This window comes from Aquila chrysaetos, chromosome 3 (assembly GCF_900496995.4).
Source record: "Aquila chrysaetos chrysaetos chromosome 3, bAquChr1.4, whole genome shotgun sequence".
Classification (NCBI taxonomy): domain Eukaryota; kingdom Metazoa; phylum Chordata; class Aves; order Accipitriformes; family Accipitridae; genus Aquila; species Aquila chrysaetos.
In genome coordinates this window covers 51,257,549-51,279,888 of record NC_044006.1, presented here as the reverse complement: position 1 = coordinate 51,279,888, position 22,340 = coordinate 51,257,549, and the positions used below count along the sequence as shown (strand labels likewise).

Below are 22,340 nucleotides of genomic sequence, written 5' to 3'. Positions count from 1 at the left end.
CGATAGCTTCTAGTAGTAGTTTCATCCTCTGGGATGCTCAAAAGGCTTTTGTAAAGAACAAACTTTTTTCACTGATAGATTTAAAGCTCACCCCCACACTTCAGTAGTTTGCAATATTCTCTGAATTCGTATTTTATCATATTCTGTGTTTCTGTTGACCAAATAGACATGGATACACTGGTTTAAGATTGTAAGGCTTCTATTAGACATTCCTAATGTTGCATAAATACTGTTTTACATATATTTTGTTCAATATAATTTTTATTTTAAAGTACCTTTATTTTAGCCTGACTGCTGACAGTAGTGCAAAATTGTGTATATTTAGGCATTGTACTGATAGGCTGTGTGGCGGCTGATGGTTTGAATTAGTCTTAGGCTGCTAGGATAAATGAAGCATGCCCAAGGGCATTTCTCACTTCTGATCTTTCAGACATGCCTGGTTTGTTCTTCACAAGAGAAGGAAGGTGCCATATCCTCTTGTTAGCCCACCCTTTTAGCGAACCTTCTGCTGACCATCGACAAATGCACTCCTTTTCTGCTCCTGCCTGTCCTTCCTAGAGCTTTTTGCTATCATTCCCATTTTATTTCCAGAGAGGCTCCTGTGTCCTTCAGCCCAGCACAGTGGAGAGCCATATGTTATTCTTGAAGCAGCTGTGTCAAAGCACAGCAGATACACAAGGTGTTCTCAGTGCTCCAGAACTCCCCTTATGCAGCCACATGGTAGACAGATAGGCATAAAATAAGAGGTGTGCTTTGTACCCAGCACTGCAGAGGCACTGCAGAACTCAGTCCCTGCTCCAGCACATGCTGCAAGGTCTGGCAGGAGAGCCTAAGTGAGGCCACACTGCCATGGTCAACAGGAGAGGTGAGGGGACACCATGCTAGCAATACGAGGGACCAATTTCCTCCAGTGCAGCTCCTCATCTCTTTGGGTACGCTGTATTCACACTGGCACAGGGCTGGCAGCCTTGTCAGAGCTGTGGCTATTTTTAATGTATTTTCTTCCACTGGCAATTTTTCTATAATGTAACTAAAAGGGTAATTTCATGATTCCCCTGCACTGACACACATGATTCCCTGTACAGCACTGACAACTGATCTGGTGTCATTTGCTTCCAGGAAAAAGAAAACTGTGCACATTCTCTCTTACACAGCATTGTATTTTTCCTTCCTAATAGCTATTCTAGCCTCAGGCCGATGAAATGAACATCGCCCCTTGTTCAAAGTAATAACTGTATGATACCTGATGACAGGAACAGTTCCTTCACTTTTTGTGAAAAAGGATTTGCTTCCTAGTGACCTGACTGATGCTGTGGAAAGTTATTTTAGATATTTAAGAGAAAAAGAATTGCTCATGATAAGTCATTAACGTATTTGCATTTTTATTTTAATGTTATTCCTTGTGATAATGGCTTACTCAGAGGCATAAGCTATAGTATAATTATAATTTAGGATTATTTTATAATTATACGTAAATGTTATTTCAAGCTACAGTAGTAGACAGTGTATGTAAAGGTAAGTAAGGCAAGCCTTCAGAAGTAAGAGAAAGTCTCCCTGTGCTGGATCCGAAGCATTAATTGTGCCCACAGAAGTAAACCTCTGCAGGCAAAGGCCTTACTGAAAGGAGAGAGATTTACAGATTAAATGGAACTTTAAAAGGAAACAGGAACCTAAGAGTACAGAAAAATGATGTTAAATCACCAGATGTTAAATCATTCTCTGAATGCAAATGTCTGTTCTTCCTGCAGTAAAGCTGGCATTGGTGAAATTTTTGAAGGCCACCAAGGACCCGTCACAGGAATCAATTGTCACATGGCAGTGGGTCCAATTGACTTTTCCCATCTCTTTGTCACATCATCATTTGACTGGACAGTCAAGTTGTGGACCACAAAGGTGAGAAATCCGAGCTGGGGTGCGATGGGTAATGCTACTTGTGAAAATGCCATTGTCAGAAATATTTCAATATTTTCTATATCAAGTCCTAAGAATCAATTAATTGAAAGGCTGTTCTTAGAACAGGCATAGTGATAAAATTGTAAGTAAAATATATACCTAGTGTAACTGTGTCAACCATATTTGCCCCGGAGTGTACCATGCCCTTTAAAGGTAGCTTCAGCTGGCCCGTACTTCAGTATTAACCCTAGTGCTGAGCAATTTCATAGGCAAGGAGATTAGGATATCTTGTACTGCAAGTCATCAAACAATCCATCCAGCACTCCCTGTGCAGGCTAACTTGCAAGGCTAGGAGTATGCACCATGGTGGTGCAGCAGCAGGAACACTTTCCTCTGATGAAGCAACAGGGGAAGCACATGTACGACTTAATGCAATCAATATCACTTGTGAAATTCATTGCTGTATGAGGTTGTGATAGCCAAAAAGTATAAATTGTCCCAATGACATTAGACACTGATGGCTGGAAGCAGGGAGGAAATACATGCTGGAACTTAACAATTCATGACCACCATGGATCTGTTGCTGACTACTCTATGGACTTGTCCCCATGACCTCTTACAGGGAGAGCACTATGAACAGCAGAAATGAATAGACAGTCCTGTGAAGCTTTGAAACCCCAGCACCCCATAGAACTGTATGGATATAGAGTAATGACAGCATGAGTGAAAACTGTGGGACAGACTAAACAGACCAACCTGTTTCATTGCACAGGCTGTGTAAAACAGGAGAATGAGAGGTAAAATCCTAATTGTATAAGTCATCTAAACAGTTATTTTTGCCATACACCAGAGTAGAGAACTGCCTTCCAAATGCCAGGCTTTTGTCTTAACCGTGTTTTTATACCTGCATTTGATTCACATCTTGAGCTGCACCCGGCAGAGTTACAGTACTGGAAGCTGACTCCAGTCAGGAAGTATCTCAGTGTGTGTTCCTCCAAGACATCAGGGCTTGGAGATGCTACGACAGAGGCACAGCAAATGTAAATACAAAAGTGACCAGAAGGCCTTATGTGACAGCCTTGTGCTGGAAACAGAAGCACGGTTACCTAGATGATCACTTGAATCAGCTTCCACAGTAGCTTCACAATGCATTTGTTAATGGCCTGCTCCAATGTGCATGCTAATTAACAGGTATCTTTTCCTGATCAACAGTGACCACAGCTGATGGTTTTGTCTTGAGTGTTATAGTTTAGGAAACTCATTATAAGAAAGGTGCATGATTTACCTAATTCACATGTAACCATATACATCCGTGGATCCAGCCTTAACCAATGCAGAAGGGGTCCAGGGGAGTGGTCATGGGCAGGCTGGAATGGGTCTGGGATGGGTCCTAGGTGGTAAACATTAGAAAGGGCTGCAGGATAACCAAGTGATGGATAGCTTAGGTGTTAGCTGGTTGGGGCTGGCTAGGCTGTTTGGTGTCTGAGGTAAGGGAGTCCTGGACAGTGGTAACTGGTGGCAAGGGAATATTGAAGGGTTGAAGTTGAAGCTGAGTAAGGGGAAAAGAATTTGTGAGGACTGAGGGGAAAGATGAAAGTCAGGTACTGAATTCCAAACATATATGTCCAGAAAAGTCTGGGATGAGTATCTGACCCTCAGCTTGAGGTTGAATATCGCAATAAGGGTCTCATCCATCTGCAGCTTAAATGAAATTACATTAAGGGATAATAAGGCCTGTTTTTTTTTATTTTAAACTCCTAGAATTTTAGAAGTTAGCAGTAACACTAACACAGTATATTTTGGCCACAAAGACACTGCATTTAGCAGTACACGGTTATCTTTGTGGAAGAATTCAGTGCCAAAATGGTTAGGTCAGGTTCTGTTCAATACACAATCAGTTTTCAAAGAATCAAACCATTTAAATTTCTAATATCTATCAAGCTGTGGCTCATCTGGCAAGAGGGGCTTCCTGAGAAAGCTGTCTGACCTAGCTGATGTGAGCTGTGACATGCATGTGACACACCACAGCACCACCCAGAGCTGGAAGCTGTGTCGCTGTATTGGATGGCTTGCTTTCTTCTGGAGCAGGTTTGAGCAGCAGCAGCCCCAGGCTGCCAGCCACTGCCCTGTGAAGACATCCTCTGAGACACTAGACAAGTTCTTGAACTGTGATGAATGTTTTCTTTTTCTTCCAATTTGACTCTGGCAGAAGTTTCCTTCCATACTGCCTGGATAATTTTCTTGGCTGGAGCTATTAGATATTTAGGGCTCTCTTTGTTCAGTTCCCATAGTCAGGGCCTGCTCAATCAGTGGGCTTTGAATAAACCCATCAGTACGTTTGATTCTCTGAAAAAAATAGTGGATTGATAGGAAGCATTGAGTGATACTGCTGCATTTATGAAAGTTTACTCAGAATTGTTTTATTCCTTTGGTTTCTTATTTGTAAATTTAATCTATCAGCATCCAATGCCATATTGCTTTCCTGCTTCTACCAGTGTTGTCTACTTAATCCTGTGCACATTATACTCTTTGGTCATGAAATTCAATTCCTTTCTGTTTCACAGATTCAGAGTCAATGTCCAATTGTAAAGTGAACCATGAAAGCTCTGTGTTTATATTGTCTATTGATGTTGTGTAGCACCCTGGGGTGCTTACGAGAAAGGCACTTTCATAGCAGGCATTTGACTGATGGATTGAAAGCACCATCTCCCTTAAAAACTCTGGCTTGACATTTTATAATCCGTTTTTGTGGTTAACACATTTTCTCTCCAAAGGCAGTTCAGCCAGGTGACTGAGAATAAGGTTTTCACTAACGGAAGAATGAAGGTTTTGTAGATAACACTAATACAAGGTTCACATTATCACCCATCACATTAGCCAATAATTAGATCCCTGGGTGAATAGTAAGCAAGCAGAAGTAACAGGAAAAGAAAAGGAATTTGCAAAGGTAGATAGTCACTTGATAGCCAGGGCATTACCTGGTTCCTGATGAAGTCAATAGGGCTTTCAACTTGAATTCATGCTACACCATGTGAGCAAGTCTTGGATGCAGAGCTGTCAAAGGGAAGTCCTGATGTGAAGTGTCTGCGCAGCATTGCCCTTAATTAGGCATTGTCTGTATGATGCTTTGAAGAGGCAAAGTGCTAAGTGGAAATGCTAAGTGTTGTTAATTAATTAAGCACTAATCCTCATGAACGAATAGCATGAGGTTAAATAATGAAATGTAAGTATTGTTATTATTATAGCAATTGCTGTTTGGAGTGCGAATTTTTAGATATTGTGTCAAGGGACAGGAGCTAGCTTGGAATTGTTAAAGTGTAGCAAAACAAGCTAGTTTCAGCTAAAGCCTAGAAGATGGCTTGTTTCTGCTGAGGTAGTTAATAAACGTCTGGATAGAGAGCTGGATTTTGTTAGCTCTTTCATCCTAAGCTTGTCTCCTTTATCTCTTATCCTTATTGAGGCGAGGTGATAATGACTGTTTTTCTCCTCTTGCATTTATGCCTAGGTCATGCTCAGATGGGCAGCTGACTAGAAAAGAGATTGGAATAGCTCTAACAGCATTGCTGTATCCCCATCTATGCTTATCTCCCTCTTTGCCTAATGTTAAGTAATGGTGGTGAGTGCCATCATCAGAAGGAGAGACAGAGGTGAGCAGACTGGTAGTAGGACCACCACAGAACCATTAGCAAGGACTACTTGAGCCAGAGGACGTGTGTGCCTTCAGTGACAGATTACCTACTTTTTTTGATCATGCTCAGTTTTGCCTTACTAGCGTGTGCATCAATGGTAGCTCCTTCCTAGTCCCTCTCCTTTGTCTTCTCTTTCGTATATTCTTCACATGCTGCTCTTCTCTTTTGGTGTCCTGTGTTGTTCCAGTCTGCAGTCTGTTGTGATTTTTGAGAAACCACATTTTAAACAGCAAAAATTCACATTTCTATGCTATGTGCCTTCACGTACATTTCTGTACCTTCAATATCTTATGCCCATCTCTTTGCTGATTATCTTGGTATGACGCAGTCCTCCAGACTCCTGGAGTAAATTATTTTACCTTCCACTTTCATACCTTTCTATCAGCATATAACTTCAAATGCCACTGGTTTTAATTTGATCTAGAGGTTGAACACCATCTCCTCAGAGGTCAAGCTGAAGCCTATCACTAGAACAATGCAACAAAGCAGGTGGTGGTGGTGGTGGTGTTGCTAAAGACAGGTACCTCTATCCCCCCAGTCCCCTTCCCCAAAAGCCTGACTGATAGGATCTGATAGGATCAACTTGATAGACCAAACTTACTGTGATGGAAAATGGTGTAGCAGAATGAATCAGAGCATTACACGATTGTGAGGATCAGTCACCAAGAAAACAATGCACTCACAAATGGGCAATTTTTAAAGTTTACTAAAATAACAGGGTTGGGTCATCACTTTTTTTAAGATTAAGAACTTACTATTTTTTACATTACAAATACCATGTATCAAGGTATCTGGCTACTGGCTCAGATTTTTCTCTGGTATAATTTCAATCACATTAAGTGGGTGAGTGAGAGCCTCTTGTGTTATAGATAGCATTGCCTGAAGTTAAAGATCCAAATAGAAATGTAGTCAAACGTAGTCATGATAAAAGGACAGTAAACTTAGTGAACTATTACAACAACTTGGTGAATTCTCCCTCATGAAAATTGTTTTAACTGTAATTGGAAGTGCTGGAGTGAATGACTTGATTTAGTGAAGTCCCATGGCAGGTGATTAGAGTGGATCACAGATTAGAGACACTGATGTTAGTGGTTAATGGTATAAAGCATTCCCCTGCCTTATGGAAGATGTTCCTATTCCAGTGAATATGCAGTTATTTGTGAAGAGTGTAGGAGCTCCACGAGAGTATCCTGTAAGCCAGTGGTTTAGGCACCAGGCCACGCTGCAAAGGTGTCTTCCCTAAGGGGAGGAAGTGCTGTGATCATCTTGCCATTTTGCTCTGAGCTGTATCTTGTGCCTATGAACAACTCTGGTTTCACTGAAAGTAGGATCTTCTCAGACTAAAGCTTTGATTTTAATGTGCTGACGCTTCCTGATGAAAACCAGTTTTGTCCACTTGGGGCCAGCCCTACTTCTCCAGTTTGAAACAGGATCAGACAGGTCTCCAACAGCGAAATGGACTGGTGAAATGCAGAGGTTACTCATGTACCTTATCTCGCATACACTTAAGTGTAGATGAGAGCTGGACGTAGTGAAATTTAGAAAGTATCACTACTTTCAGTCTTGAACCTGTTCATTCTTCATGTTATTTTCTAAGCTTTCTTAAATCCTTTGGGCCATATTCAGTCTTCTCACATTAGCACATGAGGCATTTTAGATGACTCTTACTGCATATGAAGTTGGATCCTCCTGGATCCTCTATTATTTAGGGCTTCCATACTTTGGTTTCTTAGGCAGCCACTGGAAAGAAGTAATTGCAATGCATACATTAGGTATCTTTTGGAGGTACCACCATTACTTCTTCCCCCCACCAACTATACAGGAGCACAAGTCTGGCAGATAATCAGTTGTTGTAGCTTTTGATGGCTTTCTTGCATCTGGACAGCCTCAGGTCATATCTAAACTGGCAGATGCGGCAGCACTTCTGAGCTCCTGGGTCTGTCTTCTTATTCTGGCTTCTCCCAAATAACTACCAGGAAGCAATCAGCCTCTTTACCCATGCCACACACAGACAGCTATACCTTGATTCTGCAGCCAGAAAAGCTAAGATACAAGCAGAAGAAAGGCAGGGTGTGCTCTGACCAGATGCTAAATCAAACTATAGGGGTGTCAGGACCTCTGGCTTTCTGCACCTACCACCCCGCTGAATCTGGATGCAATCTGCATCTGTCTCTAGTGCCATGGTGGGTGATCTCAAAAGGGCCCAGAGAGTTTAGGGAGGCTAATAAGAAATAACATCAAGACGAAAAAGAGGAAAAGAAACAATATACTGAGAGGGAGACCAAAACTAGTCTATTTTGGGAGTAAGTGGACTGAATACAGACAGTTCTCCCTATTTTCTTCTCTCTGTGGAATCCTTTACTACTCCTCTTTCCCATTGACTCTGGTGGGGCTCAAATGTCTATCTCAGGGGATGATTTCACTCCTCTTATTTTGGATACCTGGCTAGAATGGTCCCCCTCACTGCTGCATCACAACACGGAGCTCCTTCTTGATTCTGCTCATAGGGCAATCACCTTCCTTTGACAACACTCCATTTCCAGCACAGGCTTTTCTCTTTGATAAAAGCAATTAAAATTATTAATCTGATTAATCACTGTCCAAATGCTAATTTTATCTGATTATAGGGAAAGACAAAGGGTGATAAAATAGCATGCTGGATTTCATGGAAACGGTCTCTCTGTGGTGCGAGTTCAGAATTTTGAGTTTTGTCCAAAAACAAGGCAATGAATGAATTTGCTTCAGAGCTCACTTTCTGTCAAAAGGCCAAGCTGACTTGGGGAAGAGGGTGGAGTTGCCTGTTCAGACAGGATTTTTTTAGTTTTTGCCCTTTACCTCTGGAGCCAGAGGTCTGGCTCTCATCCAGCTGTACAAAAAAGAAGATTATGGTATTTTCTAGGTAATTTTAAAGAGCAAAACCAAAGTGAAGTCAGGTGGCTTGAAATCAGCCCCAAGTTCTTCACATGAAATGTTTCTCATGATTTTGGTTTTCGGTATAGCCATATTTGAAAAGTGATAGGAAAATATTCTTCAGCTGGCTAACATCCTTCATTTACTCAGGCAAACCATGCTTCTCCTTTGTGAAACATTTTGTGAAGAATGGCACACACACACATAAAAATAAAACAGTCATCTAAAATACTGAGGCTGTTCTGAAAAACTCAGTGGGCTAAACTCTGTTTCAGAAAACCCTAACATAAATTCAGCTGTAGCAATGAAAGCTGTATTTGCACATGGAAAGCAGAATTGGATTTCAGGAGCTCATATAATCTGTACAAAACAAAGTCATCATTCCTTTTTCCCCTGAAATCAAAATGCAAACCTCCCACTGACTGTTCTGTTGCAGAATTATGCTGGAGGATCAGGCTCACATGTAATAGTGAAACATTTCAGGAAAATTATCAATATATAAAACCCAGGACTTCTTCCCTAATGGAAATTTTCTCCCACCTGCTTCACGCAGCCGTCATTTCTCTGCTATGTGAGAGACTTTTGTTATCAGTAAAAAAAAGGAACTGTATTCAAAATCCTACAAGATGGACTTCTCTTCAATAATAATTAGCCTCAAAATCATTGCTTGCTGACCCATGAAAGCTCTGCGGGCATCCTGGTGGCAGCAGCTACAAATACTAATCTTGACTGTTCAGCAGACGGTGCTGTAACATCAGGCTGTGTCAGCCATCCTGCAGTGTTGCCCATGCTCCTGCCTGCGCTTCCTGGCAGCTGAACTGCAGCAGCAGAGTCGCTTGCAAGCCTGGTAATTTGCCAAGTCCACATGCAATGCCAGGCCGGGTACCCTGTGATGAAGCAGCATTTTCCATTAAAAAGAGAAACTGAATTTTCAGGGGCCTCATACTAAATGTTCCTGTCAGAATCACAGGGGTGGGAAACAAACCCCTGAAACCGCAGCTACATTATCCCACTCCCCTCCTCGCCTCACAATTTGAGCTGAACTACCTCTTTTTAACAACTTGAGGCCCAAAGCAGGGAGACCAGTCCCATTGACTCCAACAGGAGTAGGCTCAGGACCTAAGTGCATGCCACTGCCTCTCCTGCATGACGGGAGAGCGCTAGCACAGCGATCCAGCTTCTGCCAAAGCATCCCACTCACTCTCCAGCTCTGCTTCCTGATCCCACCTATGTGGGATATAAACAGGGAGTGACGACTGGAGGTAGAAGACCGCATCCACCCTTCTTGAGTGTTTCACTCTGTGTTCAGTGTTTCCTCTGACCAGGATTTGGCGATTCTTCCATCAGCCTAGGAAAACCATACCTCACTCGTATTTCTCAGCAAGTCACCCAAGTGCTTCTCTGAAAAGATCCAGGAATATAGTAATACACAGTCAGGAGTATGAGCTACAGAAACTGTGAATCAGTTTGCCAGGTAGGGACAATAAGACCTTCTATAGTGTTTTGAGCTTCTTAAAAGAAGAAATTGAGCCATCTTGAGAAGTAGGTAGAAATTCCAAAGGAAAATGATAATATTTCTGAAGAAATCTCATGACTGAAATGCATAGTTAGTAACATAGGAAGAAGTGCTGGCTTGCTTAAAGCATGTTTTAAATAAAAGGTGGAAAACTTGATTAACATTTAGCGATGAAGTCAGCAGTCTGAGGAAATACAGAACGAATGGCAAATACCTGTACAGACCTCTCCACTGTTGCCAGCCACACTGCATCCAGCTTGCTGTGGGCGAGTGGAGCAGAGGGTATTAAACCTCAAGCAGTGGAAACCTGTAGGCACAACTCTCACAAGTGTGGAGTAAGAGGGTCTCCACACTGGGAATGAAACTGGATGAGCTAAAACGCAGAAACAACCATACACCAGCCTGGCCAATAGGAACTGGGGAGAAAAGTGAGCTGGGGAACAATGACCTCCCTGGTGCCTCACTGTAACCCAGTGTGCATATTAGCTTCTTCATATAAAATATTTCTTAAGCCTGTTTTGTAGAGTTTCAAGGCCTTACATAGCTTCTGATGTTTGTAAAGTTCATCTGCGGCAAGAAAATATCTTATCATTAATTCATTTAAGTTTACAGTAGACATCAAGTAATACACATTTATATTAAACTCACTGAAAATAGTTCCTCAGCTAATAATGCAGTGGTGAAGAGGAATGCCATGCTTTCTGCCTTTTGCCTTCAGAAGATAAAAAGGTCTTTTTCCATTGAGTAAGTGGAAAGGCAGAGTAGAAGAGAACAACTGAAGTCTAGCAGCACAGCCTGAATGTGTCGCACCTCTGCAGAGGACTTAGAACAGTGAAGGAGGGTTAACCAAATCAGCAGTTTATCTGTCCGTATAGCTTCCAGGCTACCTCCACAGACCCCGAAAGCTCTGCTCTTTGACTTTCTGATGCTCCTAAAAGTCAGGTGGTACCTGACTTCCCAAGTTCTTTTTTTTTTTTTCTCCATACCACAGTATTAGACATTAAGATTGGTTCTCATTAAAACCGCCTGTGCCAACCATCAAACCTTTTTTCCTTTGCTTCCTTCTTGTATGCTCACCCATGACGCTTTGACTTGGAAGGAAACCACAAAAATGTAATCATCATGTTATCTCCAGACTTGGTCTGCTCTCATAACCCCTTTCCTTTCGGTCTCACCCTTTTCCCCTCCTCCATCTATAATAATTCCCTCATGTTTATGCAAAAATATTAGACTTTCTTTTATTATTGGCAATTAAGAGAGGCAACAGTTTCAGCATCTTTGCAAGAACAATCATTTCTGAAAGTGAACAGTTTTCTGCCTTGACTGTCTGCAACTTTTAGGATGCCAAAAACCAATCAACGTAGTAATACTACAGTATTTAAGTAAAACAGGGCTGTGAAGACTGTATGGATCACTTCCACACTCATTTCTTCCCCCCTGTTGCTACTGCATCTAAAAATGAAGCCTGTTCCCTTGCCCAAAAATGCAGTTTAGACTTGATTCAGTGACCTAATAATCATCTGACAGTGAGATGGCACAACATGTACACAGGTCATAGCCCAGTGAAATGTCCATTTTGCCCCAGAGGCTCATCTGTGATTCAGCACTGAATCTGACTGCCAGAAGGAATTTAAAGACTGGTAAAGGAGCTATTACTCATGTAACTCAATTTAGGGCACCTCAGTTAGCCAGTGACATTGAGTGGCTAATGCTGAAGTGCACAAACATCCTCCTTTTGCTTTCCCATTGCCATCCTTCAAGGTCTGGCTAGTCCTGGGAAAGGTGGAGCAGACTGCAAGTTGTGAGTTGTATAGTATCGGGGTCTGTGGGATAATGATACCCTTTGGGGAGAATGCAGACAGGCTTTGCTGAGCCATCAGGGATGTACTTGTAACTAGCGCCTCTGATTTATGGCATCTTGTAACAGTTCCTGCGATCGCTGTACCTTTTAAAAGCTAGCATAACCTGAGCTAAGTCAAGTCCCATAAGTATAGTATTAAAGTAGGAACTATTGGATTATCCTAAATTTTCATAACTATTAGAAAACAGATTTGGGAGAAACATGGTAGTCCAGAACTGGCAAAATTCCCATGGAGATCAATCAGTCTGAATAAAAAACAGGGCCTCTTTAACTCTCATACAAATGGAGAACATGAAGGCTTACAAGAGTAGTAGAGCCTTATACACAGCGGAGGACTTATTCCCCACCACAAGAGGTATGCACAAGTAACCCCAAACAGCTAACAGCTGGTGTCCCAGGAAGCAGATGGTTAAAGGAGGAAAGGTCAAGACTGAAGTAAAGCTGACTGGAGGAGTATTTGCCTCAAAATTCCCAGCGGTTTTTTGTTTCTGCTTACACTATCCGCATCTTTTGGGTTGGCCTGGCTAACTGGCAGGGTCAGAAAGGAAAAGATGAGCCTGGATTCAGCAAAGTAGTAAGAAGTCTCTCTCAGGGTGGAGAAGACTGGGTCTAGCAGCTAGGGTCTATAAAACAGTGAAAGAGCTCAGATCCTAACCTGAGTGGAAGTCCCACAAGCTGTGCCCTGTCTCAGTTTCTTTTGCATCCCTCTGGTCAGTGTGACACCATAACACTTGCTTTAAATAAAGACAGCAGTTTCTCTTCCCTGTGTGTTATCTATGCCAGAAGAGATGGCCTTCCTTTGACACCTTTTCGTAGTTTTTTTGGTTTTTTTAACAAATAAATGCTATTTATACAATATTTGGTCCCATAGGGGCCAGATGCACAGAATCATGGAATCATAGAATGGTTTGGGTTGGAAGGGACCTTAAAGATCATCTAGTTCCAACCCCCTATTCCCTGCTTTGTTCAAGGGCCAGACACAAGAGCAGCCACTCTGCCCAGGACCGCTCCGACTCTGCTCTTTCCAAGTGCCCGAGAGCCAGATCTTGAGCCTTGAGCCTAAACAAACACATCAGCTTGTTTGGAAAGTTTCTATGCCAAGGACTAATGAATCTGTCGTATTTGCTGCACACCTAGAAAAACCAAATTAGCTTGAATCAACTTACAATACCACACAGCACTCATGGCTGTTGTTAATACAGTGTGAGCCAGAAGTACAGGCTTGGCTTGCTGTCTTTAGAACGGAAGACAATGGAGTAGAAAGAAGGGGAGACAACAGAGTATGTGGTGTCACCGTACATCTGTACCGCTGAAGGTACAGTCTAGGGAAGTACCTTTAGGTGGAGCTGACACCCACAGAAATTGTGCCAACGTGTAAAACGCTCCCTTCATGAAACAGGCAAAGCCAATAGCTTTTTCCGTGGCTTTTCAGAAGTCAGATGCTAGTTAAAACCTGTGGATATGTATACATTCTTTTATATGGATAATTAGCTACTTTATGTGTGGCACCTCCTGGATTAAAGAAAATTCTTCTATGCAAATAAGAAGAGGAATACACTGGTCAAATTTATATGTGGAAAAAAAGACCTCTTTTATATAAATAAGTAGTATTTATTTATGTGAGTTTCTTATTTCATAGAGAAGCGCTAATTCCTAGACAGCTCCCATGTTTTTAAAATGTTCACTCTACATCGTTCTTTTAAACAATGCCCGTATGCAAACACTGAGGATGAACAATAGATTTTGACGACATGCTTAAATAAATGAGACAAACCCACGTGTCTTGGAGTTGGCTTTTTCGCTTTTTCCACTAAATGCTCAAATCCTGTCTTACTGAAATCAATGGCAAAACACCATCGGTTTGGTAGGGCCACATTTTTCACCTTAAACTCTCTTTTTCAGTAATAAGTAGATTTGGCACAAGTTTGTCTGAAGATACTGCTTTAAACTATTTCTTCTGTTCTACTGAATAACAGAGTGGGTTGATATTTAAGAATGAAAGCTCATCAAGTTTAGATTTCAGTTTTTTTATAATAATAGCCATATGTTAGTTATAGATTGTGTAAGTCTGAAGTTTTGGTAATTTAAAACTGCTTTAAAGTGACCTTTACATGGTTCCACATTTCAACATTTTCTAAAAGTGGTTGGTGTCAGTCCTTACTCATAAATCCTTACATTAGAAGAATCTGCAGGCCTGGGCCCTTAGTTAAAAGGCTTACAGTAAGGAAGTCCTGCTAACATTTATATATACACTTAACCTTACAAATCGAGTCTTCACAATGAAATCAACATAACTGCTCTCAGTAGGCAAAATCAGACCAGGATGAAATGTCAGCTTTTAAGAAAGGCCACTCACTCTTACCATTGAAGACAGGATGCTAGGCAAGAGGGACCTCCAGCCTGACCTGATGCAGTTGTTACCTTCTTCTCTAGTTAAAAAGTGCAAACCAAGACATAGTATGGGAAATACTCCCCCCCCCCTCCCCCCCCCCCCCCCCCCCCGATGCTAGTCAAGCTGGGAGGGCAGGGATGCTGGGGGCACTATGAAAGCTGTAGCTCTGTAGCTCAGCTCCACTGCCACTGCCTGGTGGTACCATATGATTTCTCCCTGTTTTCCCAACCACACTGCAGTTGACCTTGCCTTTTGGTTGGGCTGCTCACATGGCTGCAATTTCTCATTTCCTTACGGCGCTCCACTCCCTGTTCATCTCCATTCATTCGTGTCTCATTCCTTGCATGTCTGAGATCTTTCTCAAAAGCCATATTATTCCTGTTGTCCAGATCTTCCCTCTGACTTCCTATCCAACGGAATTATTTCCACTGTTATGGTAAAGGCAATACACACTGCATATCTGCTTATGCTTTTCACCTCAAACACCAGCACTCCAAAAGTGTTTTTATTTTGCTAACAGGGAATCTGAGGCACATCAGCTAAAGCTATTTGCCAGAGACTATACAGCATGTGAACAGCAAGATACAGACTAGAACCACATCTCCTGACCCTTCCTTTTAATGCCTTGGTCTTTAGGCATGAATTGGAAAACAAACTGGCAGAACTAAAAAGAGCATTAAAAAGGTGTCACACCCAAAATAAGATCAAAACAAATTTTGATATGTTGACAAGAAGGAAATGCTGATTGAAATCTGCCCTGGATTGGTTGATATCTTAATAGTCCTCTTCTGTGGAATTTTGTTACTTCTGCCATGACATTAAATGTTAAAATGCTATATATGCAGCACATTTCCCATGCATAAGAAAAACACCAGCCACCTAGCAGTTGACCAGATTTCTTTCCCTTTGGTATACTATTGTGTTCAATGCCCATTTTTCCAACATTTACACAGTTGATGTATTCGAACCAAAATCAGGTGTTTTCAGTGAAAATACACAATACAGCAGGTAGACATTGTAGATCTGTATGGCCCGCCCTAAATATTATTTCCCAGATCACAGCTGTAAGGATTCACTTTGAAATTTCCTATGAAATACCTCTGCCTCTTCAAAAGCTTAGTCTTCATTTGCCCCTCAACCTGCAAATGCTTTAGCACAGGCACATAAGTAATTCCATTCACACATGTAAGTAACTCCACTGGTACTGATAATATACTAAGCAGATACATATGTGATTGGAGAACACGACCTTGTTTAGGTAAGAAAATATTCTTGTATTTTTTTTCCTTTTCTTTTGCAAAACTCCAGCTTTGGGAAAGAAATAAAAATGTTGTATAAATTTGAGGTTATAAGCTCAAGCTCTAATTTCATTTTATTGTCACACAAAACAAAATGCTTGCTATTCTTAGGAAATGCACAAAAAAAAGTTAGGCCAGTTATAAGAATTTGGGACCCGATCCTGTAGTCATTCAAAGTGCCTTTCATTAATTCAAGTATAGGAAAAACTGGCCTACAGAACCTGATCCCTTTGTATCTTCGCTATTTTTTCAAAGGACAAAGTCGTGTAATTAAATCTCTGGATGCTTTTTATAGTCTTTCGTAATACCCGTGATGAGTAGAAATATACCTGAATTATTTACAATACGGGACTGCCGTAACAAGGCGTCACGTGAACACTCACCAACAGAGCGGTATAGAGAGACGCGTGCGCGCGCACACCCGTCCACGTGCCGAGCCGCAGCGCTTGCGGCCCAAACGAAGGGTGTCGTGTAGCGCAGGAGCACCGAAAACAAAGCTGGCGAGGACCCAGCAGTAAACAGAGATTAAACCGACTGCTTTATCGCTCTACATGAACAACATGCGACAGAAAAGCGATACAATGATCGCAATATCAGTCGCTCAACTTTTCGGAAAAATAACGCACGGCTACGCAACGCATGAAGGCGTTCCCGGTAGTTTCCTTCGTAAAGCGAACGGGGGTGCGTTCCAGAGGGACCTGGCCGAGACAGAGCCTATCCATTTGGGGAGGCAGCCCGTGCGGTGCTTAATTTCTCGCGGAAGCCTCCGCGAGAGGCCGGCGCGGTGCCGGGCGCGCCAGGGAGGCGGCAGGGCCGCCGCAGGCAGCTGGCGGCGGAGGGAGGGCGGCAGGGAGACCCTCGGAGAAGTCCCATTGTTTAGGTTTCTGTCACAAGCCATGAGAACACTTGATTTCTTTCATCTCTGGAGTTTTCATTATCATTCAAATTTCATTTTCCATTAATTGATCGGGGATTAGCGAAGCCATTATGCAAAAATTAGACAAGCCAGATGGGATGAATAATTCATGACGGACAATTACACTCGATTCCCGGTGGCGTACTTCCTAACTTCCCTAAGACTTCCCGCCTGCTGGAGAGGACAGCCTTCGCTCCGGGCCGAGGCGGGCACGGCCGTCGGCGGGGCGCCCCGGCGGGGCGGCCGCAGGGCGCGGGCCGGCGGCGGGAAGCCGGGCCCTCGGGCGGCACGCGGGGCCGGGCCTGTGCGGGCGCTGGGTCGCCCCGCCCGCCGCTAGGTGGCAGGCGCCGCCCGCGGTGCGCGGAGGGCCGCGCGGCTCCCCGCCGGTCTCACGATCCTTATCGGGTGCGACCGCAAGCGCGGTTGGCTCGGGCGGGCACGGCGGTGCCGGCCGGCCGGCCTCGGCCTCCCCCTCCCGCACCCCCCTGCCCCCCCGCGCCGCCGCCGGGGTGCCGGCCGGGAGCGGGAGAGGCCGCGGGCGCTCCCCCCGCCCCGTCACCCGCGCGTCCCACACCCCTCACGCCGGGCATCTCATTTATCCCACCGGACAGTTGTTGCCCCATTAAAGCGCAGTCCCACCCTTCGCGAGGACCTTTCATCTGGGGAAGTTTTATGACACTTTGTAAATGTGCAAAGTTTTTAATTAGACTCGCCAGACAGCCCCAGGCAGCACTAGCGCCACGAAGTCTTCATGCTTCTCTCTGCTTTACAGCACAACAAGCCGCTCTACTCCTTTGAAGACAATGCCGACTATGTCTACGATGTCATGTGGTCGCCAGTGCATCCCGCGCTCTTCGCCTGCGTGGACGGGATGGGGCGCCTGGATCTGTGGAACCTGAATAACGACACCGAGGTGAGGCGGCGCGGCGGCCCGGCGGCGGCCGGTGGCGGGAAGGCGAGGGCGGGCGGGCGGCGGGGCGCCGGGCGAGACCTTAACCCTGTGAGGGCCGGCGGCGCGGCGCTGCCGAGCACCCCCTCGCCCCCCCCCCCCGCCGGAGGTCTGCGGGGGCGCCGGGCTCCCTCAGGGCGCGGAGAGCCCGGCGTCGGCCGCCGCCCGCGCCCCGGGGCGCGGCGGGGAGGGGAGGGCAGGTCCCGCTGCCGGGGGCGCCTGACCGCCCCCCTCCCCCGCCCGCCTTCCCTCCCGCCTCCCTCCTTCCCCCGCGGCGCGGCTGCTGCTGCTCCCGGGTACCTGTCAGGGGTGGGGAGGGCCGGCTCCGGCACCCCCGGCAGAAAGCCAACTCAAATAAATAGCCGTGGTGCCGACTCGGGAAGGAGCCTCCTTCCCCTCTCTTTTTATTTTAAGGTGCACTTTTAAACCGCGCCCGTTCTGTAGTTTTCTGTTTTGGCCCCCCCCCCCGCCCCGCTTCTGGCACACCGCGCTTCAGCCAGGCGCTTCAAACGCCCCGTTTTCGATGCCTCCCCGCACTCGGGTGGTCACACCTCGGCAGCCCGGCCGCGACGGCCACAGGCCTGCCAGCCCTCCCGCCTGCGGCGGGGGCCGAGGCGCCGGGGGCCGAGGCGCCGGGCAGCCCCTCGCCGGCCGCCCGCGCTCAGGAGGTGCTTCGTCTCTGGGTGGGAGACCTCGTTTCGCTTCGTATTCATCCTCTGCGACAAATCCTCTGGAGATGATAACTCGCAAGCCCCGTACCAGTGGCTGCAGCGTGTCAGAAAGCCAGTGTGCCCCTGCGTCTTCCCTTGCCTCCCGCCCTTCTGAGTCGCTAGCTGCTCTGCTTGAATTTTTTAAGCGCGGGGCCTCTCTCCCACGTGTTATTTGTGATTTTATACCCTCACCTTTTTCCTCTTTAAAATTTGCTGCAACACTCAAAGGCACAAATGCAAATAAAAAATAAGTTTTCTTTCCGTCGCTGTTAACTAAATTGCGGGGACCACTGGGGAGGAAACATCGCACCTTTGAATTTTGCTGACAAGAAAGGATTAGTCAGAGAGCTTTTTGCAAAATTTGGGAATGGTAAATACTGTATTTTTTTTAAAAAGTCATTTTCTAAACGTGCCAAACACCACTTTTTCCTCCTATTATTTCAGATTTTTAAAAATGCTGCAGACTTGTATGGATACTATTTTTTCTGGATTTGAGTTTCCCCCAAAAATGGTTTTGAGAAAACCTGTTATGTCGCTTGAGGTCAGTCTTAGATGGCCAGCAATCAGAATCAAAATATTTTTCCACAACTGAAGTCTTGCATATTTTTACTCAATATTATGTAAAATTAAGAACAAACAGACTGTAAAAAAAAAAAAAAAAAAGCCACATATTAACTGACAGTTTCTTTTTATTTCCAAAAAAGAGAAGACTGAAGAGCAAGCAGCAGCATTTTGCCCCCCCATACACCCTATTTTTTATAATTTTTTTTTCCTCAAGATTAGTTTGATCATTAATACACCTTTCACGTAAACATGCTGTACATTTCAGACAGAGTAAAATACGGGCGCAGTTTATGGCTTCCAGTGAGTAGTGCTTGCCATAAATAAGCATGGACAGGTAAGAGGAACCAGCACCGGGCGCTGCATTGTCAAGGGGAGCAGTGAGGCCTTTTGAAGTGCTCTGAGCAGGAAGCAGCGCAGCCTTTTTAATTAGAGCACATACAGCTGGAGGATATACAGGAGGAGTCTCTTCAGAATTTATTTTGGGAAGGGAGGGACATATCCTTCAGGTGTTCTCATTAATGCAGGCTTAAACACAGAGCATAAAACCCAGCATTTTAAGAAGAAGAAAAAAAAAAATAACCCTTTCCCCCCAAATACCAGGGCTGAAATCCTGCTCTGCTTGAAATCAACTGATGTTTTGCCATTTATCTCAATGAGACCATAATTTATTTCCAAAAAATTAGTATGGACTGCTTGATCCCATTCCCATCAATAATAAGGCTGTACGTAGAAAACTGCTGATATATTTTCAGTGTGTTTACATATAAATACATAGGAACATCAGGAAAAAAAATAATTTCAAGCTCGATCCTGCTTTTCTTCTGCACGCAAGGCCACCCCTGATTTCACAAATGATTTCCATTCTGAGAGGTCAAAATCAGCTCTCATGTAAGGATCAGACTGGAATTATTTCCGTGGTATCTGAGCTTTGTATTTTTATGAGAATCGAATTTGGGTCTCTGGAGGCAGAAATACCATTTGGTTTCCTTACTGAGCACTGATGAAACAAATTTAAAAAATCTCTATAAATGATAAACTGGCGGATTCTGAATAGTTGTGAGGTTTTGTTATGCGGGAGAAGCAGCAAAAGTAGCACTGAAGGAGAGAACTGTAAGCAGTTCTTTTAAACATCGTAACTGAAAGTGATTGTTGTTTGCTTTTACCCACTATCTGGTAGGTCATAATTAGTTTATAATTTTCAAGATTTCTGTGATTGATTATGCCATTTAAGTCTGCACCGCTGTTTGCTAAGAAAAAGTCCTTGTCGGCACTTTTGCCTTTGTAATAAGAAATCTTGAAACACCTATTTTTTAGATCATTATTACTTTTAGATGTCAGATATGTGATGTCAAAGTATTTGTGAAGACAGTAGAAAATGACAGGTATATTAATGTGTTTAACTGCTAGCTATTGATAAAAATCTCTGTGTAGGAAATAGGTATTATTGTTGTTAATGAGACCTGGTTTTGTTTAATTTGGGAAATAAGCCACATTATTATTTAGGTATTATTATAAGCCAATTAAGAAAATACCTGGTTTTAGTTACAATATGCTACCTTCAAATTTTTGAACTGTAACACAGTTTCTACTAGTGTTACTCCTCATATTTATTAAAAACATTTCTCCTGAGAGCTAGATGCTTTCTGATCACAGTAACTAAAATCATTTGACTGTACCACATATTTAATCAAGCTAATTGTTCTCAAAATCTCAGTGTAAAGTAACAAGGGTGTTTGCGTGCTTCATGTTGATCTGTGGATACCAGAAATTGTTCTTGTAATAGCAGCGAAAGTCATCATGTTTTATTTTATATTTGATAAAAGAATATTAAAAAAACCTTAAGCAAAAAATCCTTACTCACTTCTTCACTCTTTTGCAAACTGAATATAATTTTTATGGATCAATATAGTGAGGTTTGCAGATAGTTTCAGCATACCACATGCCAATTTCTTACTCGTGTCTGTAACATTTCTTTTTTGATCAAGATTGGAGAAGGTCTCTAGGTTACTGGTGTATCTTATTTATCTATGAACTGATACTAAACTGACTTACAAAATTGCTTATTTCTGCTGTGTTACATCCCATTCAAATGTTTGTTGGGGTTTTTTTGCATGCCATACCTTAGCTTTGAAAGTGTGAAGATGGTGTCTATTTCTAGAAACAGATGATGTATTTGCAAGCAGGTTTTGACACTACGTAAGCAGTAACACTAAAAAAATAAAAGGTATATTCTTACCATGTAGGTTTTTCTGACTCTATCTTTCTTAATCTGTTACCTGTTAAAATCTCATTTCAAAATTGTTAAAAATCTGACAAGCACCAACTTCAGAGAATTTATGAAGTATTTCAAATGTGATTTTAAAAACATAATGCTACCATTATAAAATAAACTCTATCTTTGAAATCTAAAATAGGCATATGTAATTTAACCTATCATACTGAGAGAGACAAATCTATTTTAAGATACTATGGTTTGACTATATTTCTCTCCGTATCACTGGAGAAAAGGCTTTTTATTTAGATTTTTAAAGACTGTTTCATTATTGCTTTTTTATTTTGTTAGATAGCTTTGTGGAATAGTAACAGGATTTTACAAAACCATCGGGTTTTGAAAAAAAGCACGGGCTATGTCTTGTGTCTGTGGCGTGCATGCTGCTTATTTTTATGTGGAACACTGAAAGAATGCTGTATTAACAAAAAAAAAAGGCTCTAGAGTTATGTATTTCAGCCTTCTGAAAGATTTTGTGAAAATTCAGTGCCTTAAATATACGCTGCGTATATTTGTATATGAAACAAATATCTTTGATCTACAGTTTTCTGAGAAACATAGCTGGTTAGTGAATTAGTCCTCTAAAATGTGGCATTTAGTTGTTGTTTGAAGAAACCCATTTCCAAATGTTTTGAAATTAATTTTGGCTGGAATTAAAATAGCTTTTTTTTTTTATAAATCAGTGATCACAGGACTAAAACTTGCTTGTTTTCTACTGTGATTTTATCACGGATCAATGACCCCATGTCAGATTTAGGCCACTGACTCTCACCCATTAAGCAGTAACAGTTGGGACGAGGAGTTGGAGCGTGCCAGCTTTTTGGGTAATACTGCCTTGGACAGGACCTAGGCCTTGCACAATGGGGAGATGAGTCCAGTAGCTTATTTGCATTTGAATGACTTCTTGGGGGTTGGGGGGAGGGCGGAGGATGGTGTCTGCTTTCTGATTGCTATCCAGCATTATTTCTACATCATTCTGCAAACAAAATCCTCTTGCATTTCACATATGGGCCTCAGGACACTACCACGTTTGCTGAGGTGACGCTTTAGCTTGGCAGGCTCGTTGTGCTCGAGCTGCCACTTTGGTTTTGCAGCCTTGTGTCTGGGTCGGTGAGGAAGAGGAGGAAGAGTGGGGAGTCTCCAGGGGGAGAGGGGCAGGGCGAGCAGCCCTGCTTCCCAGTCCTTGTCCTGCTGCTGGCATGGCCGTGCATGTGCTGTGGTCATAACGAGAGTCTCGGGAAGTCTGCAAAGGTTCAGCTTCCTACCGTCACTCATCTTGTGTGACACAATGAAGGCGTTAGAGCTGAGGAGAAGGAGATTGGCATGGGAGCTATACAATGTTTGTTTTAAAATTATTCTCCTGGATCTTTGGA

At 43.3% G+C, this 22,340-nt stretch overlaps 1 protein-coding gene across 7 annotated transcripts in view; it reads left to right on the top strand.

Moving 5' to 3' along the window:
• The window catches only part of DYNC1I1 (dynein cytoplasmic 1 intermediate chain 1), a 200,565-nt gene that overhangs the window by 157,195 nt on the left and 21,030 nt on the right, over positions 1 to 22,340 (top strand). For all 7 annotated transcript variants that reach the window (XM_030009788.1, XM_030009794.1, XM_030009791.1 and 4 more), the window contains 2 exons: positions 1,749 to 1,893; positions 17,248 to 17,388. In XM_030009788.1, coding sequence (XP_029865648.1) covers positions 1,749 to 1,893; positions 17,248 to 17,388 — 286 coding nt within the window. The remainder of the gene's footprint in view (positions 1 to 1,748; positions 1,894 to 17,247; positions 17,389 to 22,340) is intronic.